Here is a 10,968-nt window from a genome sequence, read left to right on the forward strand (position 1 = left end):
TGGTTAGCACGTTCGCCTCACGCCTCCAGGGTTGGGGATTCGATTCCCACCATGGCCCTGTGTGTGCGGGGTTTGCATGTTCTCCCCGTGCTGCAGGGGTTTCCTCCAGGTACTCCAGTTTCCTCCCCCAGTCCAAAGACATGCATGGTAGGCTGATTGACATGTCCAAAGTGTCCGTAGTGTGTGAATGTGTGTATGTGATTGTGCCCTGTGATGGATTGGCACCCTGTCCAGGGTGTACCCCGCCTTGTGCCCGATGCTCCCTGGGATAGGCTCCAGGTTCCCCGTGACCCTGAAAAGGATTAAGCAGTATAGAAGATGGATGGATGGATGGATAATAATAAATCTCTATATTATTCGTACTTTTATTTTAAAAAGGACAGGCTATTATCCAGTTATTATAATTGTTGTACATTTTGTTATAGAATCTGTACAGAATTTTGTAAAACCGTCAAGTATTTTGACTACTTGCCGATTATACAACTCATCTGACCAAGCGATCTTTTTCTCAGCAGTAAACTGAAGGTGCCCTTTAGAGTTTAGGCTGAGGGCTAATCGAACATATTTAAATACTTTTAATACCGAAATATCTTCTGTACCGCTTATCGTTCAGGATCGTGGAGAATCTGGAGCTCTGGAGTGCCAATCCATCGCAGGGCACAGTCATACATATTCACACACCCATTCATACACTACGGACACTTTGGACACGCCAATCAGCCTACCACGCATGTCTTTGGACTGGGGGAGGAAACCGGAGTACCCGGAGGAAACCCCCGCAGCACGGTGGGAATCGAACCTCCAACCCTGGAGGTGTGATGCGAACATGCTAACCACTAAGCCACCGTGCACCATAATATTTAAATATAATGAACATATTAAAAAGTTGAATCTACACTTCAGCAGCAACCGTGGTTAATAATAATGATCTCATCTTTAAACAAGTGTACACAGTTTTCCTGCTGTCTTAAATGTATTCAATCAGACAAGAATCGTTCAAGAATTTTGCATCTTTAGTTTGACGCTGAATCTTAAGGAAGCCAGTCATTTAAAAACGGTAAATGGTAAACTTATATCGTGCTTTCATCCAAAGCGCTTTACACCGTGTCTCATTCACCCATTCACACAGGCGCTAACTTGCCTCTGGGAGCAACTTTGGGGTTCAGTGGGCCGGGAATCGAACCGCCAACCCTACGATTAGTGGACAACCCACTCTACCACGTGATCCACAGCCGCCCCGCAAAAATATTTTGTGTAATCTCTTTCAAACCAAATAAGCGACCCCATCACATCAGCTCATGCAGAGTATCCTCCAAAAACTTTAACCCCTTCAGATCTGATGGTTTTGTGTGTGGTAAAGAAAACATCCTCTGCTTTTTCCTTCTTTTTTTTAATATTTTTTTTAATACACTCAAAAGGTGGAAATGAATGGCGTTTCATGTCCAGTGCTTGTAACATGGTTGACGGTCTTAATTTTGTAAAGAAAACGTCCATAAATATCTGGACATTCCAACGACATGTTCGTCTGGACAAAATCAACTATACTTATGGATCATGTTTAACTGTTTTGCATTAAATATCCTTGAAAATGACTTCATGAGCACTTAATTAATTATTGTAGAAACACAATCCTTTATTCAACAGCAGTGAATTAAAACAATTTAAAATAAAAAAAAAAGAAAAGAAAAGCATTAACGGAACATCCCAAAACCATTTACAAAAACAAATTTCACAACGTGAGGTGCTCAAAAAATAAAAACGAGGAAAAAAAAATAATAATAAAAATCAAACATTCACCCAAATAAAGGAACAAAAACCTGATTAAAATACAAACCTGTGGTGTAAAAACACTGCTTCCGAGATCCCAGTAAAAGTGAAATATTTTCTTGAAAGGGATGATGCTGTTGGTTAATGCTTAAAATCAGATTTTGCACTTAAAGATGACTGGCTTTCTTTTGAATTAAATAAACACGTTACACAACACAGACCCAAGAGTCCATTTCCATTACATAACATAACATAACATAACATAACACTTTGTATAAGAAGTCAGTAACATCTGTATTCCTGCTCTGTTAAGAAACCGAATCGATTACACAAACGAACATAAAAAAATGGCTTTCTTTCCAATTACAGACACTCTGAACATTACAACCTTATCGATCATATCTTTACATTCGGACGGTTCTGATCTTTGGTTGAAGATAAAAGCTGGTGTTTACTGACAGGTCGGGATTTACAAAACATCTTCCGGTGTGAGAAACTAATGCGTTCAATTCATTATCCCGTGCGTGCGCTTTTCTATTAAAGAGCGGCGCACACGTGGACCCACGTTCCAGCGGACGCGTGACTGAACGGTCCGCGGTGTTGTTCAAGCGCTCGTTAAAGGCAGCAGCAAACTAAACTCCGTCCCATTCGAAATCACAGACATGTTTCAAGTCGGACACGGATGGATTCGTTTATCCAGATGTTACAGATCGCTATTGCACCGGTTGGTGTAAACAAAATAAACTATTATATTTTTCCCCTGAAATGAAGTGGATCGGTTGAGACATGTTCGGCGTTTGCGTTTATGAGGTTAGTGTAGATAAGAGTAAAGGGAAGCTTATGGATAACGGTTTAGCGGTGTGCAAAGTGCGTGTCTTCTGTCTAAGGACAGGTTCATAAAATAAAAACATGTGGCATACAGTCAGAAATATGCAGTAGAGGCGTGTAGGTGTCGTGATGCTAATCAAGTGGCCATTTGCTTCCATTTTTTTTTTTTTTAAATCTCATAGTTCCGGTTCAAAACTACAGACGCAAACTTACAGCAAACAGGAAACGCATCCTCACTGACTGACTACATTATTAGGAAGGAAAAAAAAAAAAGAAACACTGTGTAGATTGAATATTTTGGACAAAATATTCCTTTAATGTAAAAGCTCATGTCCTGGTTTCGTATTCCTCACAGATCTAGGCTGGATGGGATGTCACATGACGCACGAGTCAGTAATACGGGCCGAGGTCCTCGTACCCGGTGTAGCTCGGCCACTCGGGGAAAATGCCGTTCGAGCACCTTGGGCTGCCGAATCGGTCAAAGTAAGCGTACCGGTCACTGCCGTGCTGATGTCCAATGCTCGCGTCGTGTCCCGTGCTCTTCTTCTTCAGAGCAGAGTGGATGATTTTATAGTTCTGGCCCTGGTTGCTGTCCCAGTACGTGTTCCCATCGGCCACATAAAACACAGCGAACTCGACACGCTCGTGTGGCTCCACCCAGGCTGGTAAATTCACCTCGAACGAAAAGGTGTCCCATTCAGAGCCCAGGTACGTGTCCCTGACATACTGGCAGTCGACGTCGGTGTGGCCCTTCCACGTGTCGAACGTGATGCGCACCTTCACTGCTTTTTCGTAGGACAGGTTTTTGACCTTGACGGTCCCCGCAATGGCTCTGTCCTTCAGGACACAGTGCTCGAGGCAGACCGAGTCTCGCTCTAGCCGCTGACGAAACTGCAGGTAATCCGCGCTCGGCTGCTTGAAGTCCAGCACCAGCTTGTCGTCCTCCTCGGAGACCTCGAGCGCCGAAGTGAAAAGCTGCCGGATGCTGAGCGGGATATCGATGGGGTCATCGAACTCGGAGAAAATCTTCACCACGGCGAGGGCCAGGCCCTTGTGGTCGGCGAAGGACACCTGCTTTTTGGCCTTGCCATGTTCCCGCTCCAGAGACTCGGGCTGCTGCAGAGGAGAGCGGAAGCCGAACTGAGTGACCGTACGCGTGTGCAGACATGGACGCAGAGGTGTCTTACACTTCCCAGACATCCTGCTCTGGAAGTCATCACTCAACAGATAAAGCGGCATCGCCAGGTCGACCGGCATGACGGAACCGTCCTAAACACTGTTTGGAAGACAAGAAATTAAAAAAAGGAATCGTGAATATGAAGAAAAAAAATAAGACTGTAAAAATGAAGTAAATATAGACTATGAAAATATTATCTTTGATATTCCTGAATACAATCATTTTAATATCTTTTTAATTTGATATTCCTGAATATAATCATTTGAATAACGTACAAAAATGTACTTATTATGCAAAAAAAGTTTTTAAATTATTGAATACATTTATAATAAATGTAATTAATTTAATTATGCAAAAATATATACATTTAATAATTTTTTTATACTGAAATCTGTAAAAAAAATTATGTACATATATACTATGAAAATATTATCTTTGATATTCCTGAATACAAATCATCATTTTAATAACATACAAAAATTCACTTATTATGCAAAAAAGGAATTAATTAATACATTTACAATAAATGTAATTAATTGAATTATTCAAAAATATATACATTTAAACTTTTTGAATACCAAAATCTGTAAAAAACCGTGTAACAATGTGGATTCTTTAATATAATATTCAAAAGTATACGGTTTTATTTGAATATTATGAACTATACAATATTTCACACTGCATGACAACGCAAACCCTTTTGCCTTTTACCGTACAAACTAAACTGCTTACAATCCCAAATTCCAAAGTTCCAAAAATTCCAAAGTTGAGTGCAAAAGTTTGCACACCCTTAGGATTAAGCAAAGAAAAAAAAATGCTATTAAAAAAAAAAGCGCTTTCATTTTAACCATCTGAACTGAGGAATGTTATTTATGTTAAAAACCTAAAACTTTCTGAATCGGACATGAAGAAAATACGTTGTAAAGACTTGTACGTCCACCCTTTGGATCCTCTCTATAAATGTCCTGCTCTAAACATTTTTTCTAAATACTCTGCTGTTGATTTTGCTTTACAGTTTGGATTGTTCCAAGATACACACGTATTATATCTTCTTGCAGGTTATTTTTGTATATAAATTCAGAAACAGGGGGACGCTTTCCTTCTCACAGAAACCATGAGGGTAAATCAGCTTGAAGCATAAACACACTGCAAAAACCTGACGCTCTGAGGCCTGATGTCGATCAAATGCAGACAATAAGTTAACCATTAAATCAGCCAAGGGGTTCAAACGAGTCCAGCACGAAGGCACCGTGCGGTGAGGCTCAAATAAACACAACACAGAAAGAAGGCCAAAGATAAACGACTAGACCTGGGTGTCGAATCTTATCTGTAAAGGTCCAGTGACTGCAGGTTTTTGCTCCAATCAATCACGAACCACGTGTGATTCCACGTGTTAAATCAGTTCTGCTATCTTTCTTCTGCTTCTGACCTTTTGGCCCATTTATTTATTTATTTATTTTTCAACAGGGGGCGGGTCTTAGAAGGTGCTCGACTTAAATATGGATTGATCTATTGATATTGGAGGGGGGGGGGGGTGTGCTCTGAAAGTTAACCACGCCCACTCCATTAATCGGGTGGAACGGACGGAGCCGAGTGCAGCAGGGAAACTATATCGTAATCGCATTTTTTTAAAAAAAAGCTGGCAGGAATAACATGGAGTAGCTACTGAACTGTTTGTAGATGCGTTCACACATTTCTTTATCATACAAATGTCTTCATTCCTTCCATTAATAAGCAGTTTAAACAGATAACGAGGCGGAAGCTGGCTTTCTATTCATTATCTTCTTAGTTTCCACTTTCTGCCTAATTCCAATACCATTATCTCCTAGTTAGGAAAGTGTCTCAAAAAAAATCTGACAACTCTGCATGAAGCGAAATATACTTTCAAAATATTCTATATGAAATAATGGCCCTGTGAACTTGGCATTTGAGACATCAGTTAAATATCAGTGTAATTATTTGTGTATCATTATAATAATAAGATAATGCATGAATGAGGCAGAAAGTACAATTAGTATTATTATTTTTTTAAATCCTACGGTTACATTTCTTCATACTGAGCATTTCTACAATACGTTACACTTATTTTCATATGAAGGTGTCAGATTTTTGGGGGGACGTTTTGCGAATCAATAAAAAAATTTAATTGTGACATTATATCCCAGAATTGTGACTTTATTTCTCGAAATTCACACTTTTTTTTTTATTACTCGCAATTCAGACATCCACTTGACGCAGTACCTGAAACGTGACTAACTTGAGGTAACGAGCGCGCACTAGCCTCTAGCTTCCCTTGTCTTGACTAGCTGATGAGTTTTGTTCTTACTGTATAGGACCTATTTATAGAGAATGATTGATGCTTTGTCGGTGCATTCTTTGGAATTCACTAAATGCCAAGTGAACGTCTAAAAAAAATTTTTTTTTAAATCTGAATTGAGATCTAAGCTCGCAACTGCGAGAAATAAAGTCGCAATTGTGAAAAAAAGTCAGAATTGTGAGATGTTAACTCTTAATTGTGAGGTAAAAAAAAAAAAAGGTCAGAATTGTGAGGCCAGAATTTTTTAAAATAAATTATTGTTCGATTCTCATTACTTTATAAAATAAAATGTAATTTTGATAAGTATTATTTTGCTTGATTTTATTAGTATATTTGAAACTTTTGGCAAAAAGTTAACTGCATATGTTTATATCAGTATTGCATTTAGATCGGTTAATATACAGACAGTGCTGGGTTAGAAACAATTATATAAATACACACACATTTTATATATATATAAAATAAATACTGACCCACACTAATCACTGCTTTGAGATGGTAATCATTAACATGAGAGTTAACATAAGATAAACTTTATTGATCCCACAAATTCATTGTGACAAATTCCCTCGTTAGAGCAGATTATATCTATATCTATATCTATATATATATAAAAGAAGAATAGAAAAATAAGAATATCACTAATGTTAGCCAGCTAGCTTGTTTCTAAACTCCTCACTATTGTCTGCTGTTTGTTGCTGTGCTGCGATTTCAGTCTTGCATGCATGTTTAAGATTCACTATAGTAGAATAACCCCCACCCAGGCTGCGGTTAAAGGAGCTCATTATGGGTTTTATGTGCTCTGACAGAGCAAACAAAAACCATGCTTTCATGGAGGTGTCCATGTTTTTCCCCCACGTCACACGCTGAGCAACCCGAGGTGTGAAAAGACATCATTACAGCCTGCAAATGACCACATACACAACTTACAGCTTCCCCTGTTACAAAAGCACTGACACTGGAGACTCCTTCCATCAATGTTACATTTACATCTCCTTACAGAAAACTTTTACACATTCACAATTATTACAGGTTACATAGCGTCCGCCATACAGGTCCATGCGAAATAACTTGTTACCATAGCAACGATGATGTATTTAGAACTAGTATATATATATATATATCTCTGCAGCTGCACCATTTTCAGAGCTGCTGTCATAGAAAACGAATCAACAACTCCTGACTCGAGAATTCAACAGTGCTGTGTTAGAAATTTAAAACAAAACCAGGCTCTTTAAAAGAGAAAAAAGGTCTCAAATGAGGCTGAAGATGCACATGTCTATACAAGTCTTACTAAAAAGGTCAGAAACACCATAAATCTCTTGTCAGGGTCGTAGGTTGTGATTAAAGACCAGGCAAAAAACACACAAAAACAAACCTTGTGCTGTTCATACTGTTCAACAGGTTGAAATGACAGAATTAAATATCTGATGTATACTAATAAATCATAAGCTTGTATAAACTAGTTGGGATTGTTTAGATATTTAGCTTTATGTCACTTATGTAAAAAAAAAAAAAAAAAAAAAAAAAAAAGGCAGTAGGATGAGACAAAGCCTAAGTCAAATTTGTGTTATACATACATACACACACACACTTTATAAACTGTATGTATATATAAATGCACAGAGCCCTTATAAACATACAAACAAGTTTGTTTGTTAATTTGTTAAGGAAAGGTTACATTAACTCTAAATAAATTCCACTTAGTGCAGTTCACAATGTTGCCCTATGACCTTGGTGCTAATTTTCAAGTCCACGTTAAGGTCAGTTTCTGAAGGTAACACTGGACAAAGACAGATTTTATAACCACAAGCCTAATAACCTACACCAGAAGGTGTAATACATACTAAATAAATAAATAAATAAATAAATAAATAAATAAATGCACCGCTAATACGATTATGTGGTTTTAAAAAAATGAATAAAAATAAAAAACTGAATCAATAGTTAAAGAAATTAAGCTTGAATGTTATCCTTCAGCTTCACTCAAACAGCATGTAGTTTTGAGATCAAGCCAAAGCTAAACTGTCTGCAAAATTAAAGATAAAAGTTTTCATCACTTTCAAATGTGACGACTTTTGTCATCAACATAGTGAAATGAAAACCGGAAGTTCGGTTTGTTCTTTTGTAGATTTGTTTCTTCAAACTAAATAAATTAATAAATAAATAAATAAATAAATAAATAACTTAACTAAGTAACATTTTAACGAAATATTGTTTATTATTATTAAAAACATTTCATCAGTGAACACTACAGATGGTGCTCACTGATCATGCCTCATATCCGTCAAGACTTTTATTTGTTTGATGAATTAAAAACCAAGCAGGAAGTGGCTCTTGCTTACCTTGTTCGGAGCATTTAAAAAGCGGAATAAAATGGAGCACCTGAGCGACCTTCAGCTAAACTATATAATTAAACGTGTTGCTTTATTTCGCAGCCAGGTAAACCACCGCTGTTCTCCGTGCAGAGGCTTTAATCGCAAGGACCTGGCGCTGACAGTAGTCGGCTTTCCCTATGGGAAGAATGAATATCACTCAGTGTTCACGTGGACGCGCTACATTAACCAATCAGAGCGCAGGACAGCCGCATGGGAAAACGATGGGAAAGAGAGAGGGGGGAGGGAGCATGATCACGTGACATCGGAACGCAACAACTACCTTTGGCTACGTCCCAAACCACATCATCTGCATGTTCATTATTTACAACCAAACAGCACATTTATACACAGACTGTGAACACTTATAAATTACACAAAGCAAACAATAAATCCACCATCAATTAACACAAATAAGACTAGCTATTAAAAATGAATAGTACCCTATACAAGCAGGAAGAGTTAGTGTGTGACTGTGGTAGCTGACAAGCTACAGTGGCTGAGCTGCATTACTGGAAGGGTTTACACCACACTGCTTTTAGGAGGTTCTCTTCCACATTTTATCGTCATTTTAATATTTTCATCTCTTTATGAATTTTTTTTTAATCAAGTTTTTTGGGGGGGCGTCATTAAATGTAAATCAGCTGTGTGGTGAACGCGTTTCATGTACCCGTTATTAGCATTTACAGCACAACGCTAGTAGGAAGAAACTCAGAGTTGCAGAAACTTTTCTAAAATTGGTGTGAATTTGGCTTGGTTTGGCTTATGAAAAGGTTGACACGTTACAAAAAGATTTTTAAATGAACTTAAACGAATAACAATGTTGAAAGTAACTAGCTTGAGGGTTTTTTTTTTTAAATAAATAAAAAATAGAATTAGCATGTAAACAAAATATGGTTAACTAGCATCCATCAGTTAATGTATTTATTTTAATAATAATTTGCTTTCCGGTCAAGTGACCTTGTCGGTCAGTATCACAATATGACTGAAAATAAAGAAAAAAAGACGGACAGAACTTTAATTTTGTGCGTCCCACGATCTTTAAGAAATTCAGATGATGTGTAGTTATAGTACTGAGGAGGAAAAAATAGAGCTGTTTTTATCTCTGCGGAAATGTACTTTTGCCCATGTTTGTGTATATATAGTATATATATATATTTGTGTGTGTCAGATATATACAAACTATACAGTGTCAGAAACCACATCAGCACATCTGTTTGAGACCCTGAAGAACTCCACAAATTATCACACTTGTTCATCTCAATTTAGATGCTAAGCTAGCAAACACTACAAAAATAGCGCTAGTGCAAAATTAAAGAAGCAGACTTCAGTCACCAATCATGTCTTGGCCCGTCAGCCACATTTAGATAAGGGGTGGGGGATGGGGTTGGGGGATGGGGTTGGTGGTGTTGGTTGTAGTATACATTTTATTTTTGGTCAAATCACCCATGTGTGAATGCAAAAGTCCCCAGACAAAAGTGCTGCTGGTGTAATATCATATGAGGAGAGCGTGCTACATGCTAACTTCTCTTTTCTTATGAATGGCTATTGTCTGTCTGATTGACAGTGGGCAGAGAAAAGCTGTATTTCCCACCCACAGAGCAGGACATCTATACTCTGCTGGATTTCTGACCCCCTCTGACATCGTCGGGATTTGTTTTAACCACCAGTGAGCAAGCCAGAGGTGACAGAGGAGAGGAGAAGATAAAGATAAGGAGGATTGAACCTTTGGAGGAACCAAGGAAGCTACGTTTGTAACTCTGAACCGAGACTAGGGAAAAAAAAAAACAGGGAAATAAGGGGGGAAATCAATAATATATGATAAAATATTTATTAAAGGAAACATTTCATTTCAGTCAGCATACCACAAACATATCAAATTACACAATAAGAAGTTGATAATCAGAACAACAAGAACAGAATGAGTGGGCCACAAGACAAAAGTACATTATATGAGTTATCTAATTAAAATATCAGGCTAGATATTAAAGATTAGGCAAATGCAGCGTTTGACTAGGAAAATTCAAAGAAAACCCTGAAATTCTTTTTAAAATTCTTACTCGGGAATTCCTACTCGGTCTCCTCAACTCCGAGTTCAGCAAGTGACATCAAATCAACATGGCTGCTCACAGCCCAAACAGTAAACAAGTAGAACTACTTACCTTTAAATAAGTTATGCTGTATATTCAAGTATTTGCTTTAGATACGTATATCAACATCCAGATATATTCACTTGTTAAATCTATAACTGACTATACAGTTCATTGTTTTGAGGAGGAAAATATACAGTGGTGCTTGAAAGTTTGTGAACCCTTTAGAATGTTCAATATTTCAAATGAGACAAAAATATACTTGGTCATTTATCTGTTGAGGAAAATGATCCAATATTACATATCTGTGAGTGGTAAAAGTATGTGAACCTTTGCATACAATATCTGGTGTGACCCCCTTATGCAGCAATAACTGCAACTAAACGCTTGCGGTAACTGTTGATCGGTCCTGCA

General features: G+C 37.8%; 1 protein-coding gene across 2 annotated transcripts; it reads right to left on the reverse strand.

The window, feature by feature from the left end:
• Window positions 1-537: 537 nt before the first annotated feature.
• On the reverse strand, window positions 538-8,996 carry ppp1r3b (protein phosphatase 1, regulatory subunit 3B). 2 transcript variants are annotated; one of them, XM_053649502.1, is made up of 2 exons: window positions 8,435-8,996; window positions 538-3,871 (listed from the first exon to the last, which is right to left on the reverse strand). In XM_053649502.1, exon 2 carries the CDS (start codon window positions 3,850-3,852, stop codon window positions 2,986-2,988), a length of 867 nt encoding a protein of 288 aa, XP_053505477.1. In that variant the 5' UTR covers window positions 3,853-3,871; window positions 8,435-8,996; the 3' UTR covers window positions 538-2,985. The 2 variants fall into 2 exon arrangements, with proteins under 2 accessions (XP_053505477.1, XP_053505478.1); XM_053649503.1 differs by lacking the exon at window positions 8,435-8,996 and adding an exon at window positions 7,020-8,372.
• Between the last annotated feature and the right edge of the window lie 1,972 nt (window positions 8,997-10,968).

This window comes from Ictalurus furcatus, chromosome 18, assembly GCF_023375685.1.
Source record: "Ictalurus furcatus strain D&B chromosome 18, Billie_1.0, whole genome shotgun sequence".
Lineage (NCBI taxonomy): Eukaryota > Metazoa > Chordata > Actinopteri > Siluriformes > Ictaluridae > Ictalurus > Ictalurus furcatus.

What these genes read in the sequence shown, in the direction of transcription:
- ppp1r3b (XM_053649502.1), bottom strand. Translation starts at nt 3,852, where the DNA reads ATGCCGGTCGACCTGGCGATGCCGCTTTATCTGTTGAGTGATGACTTC.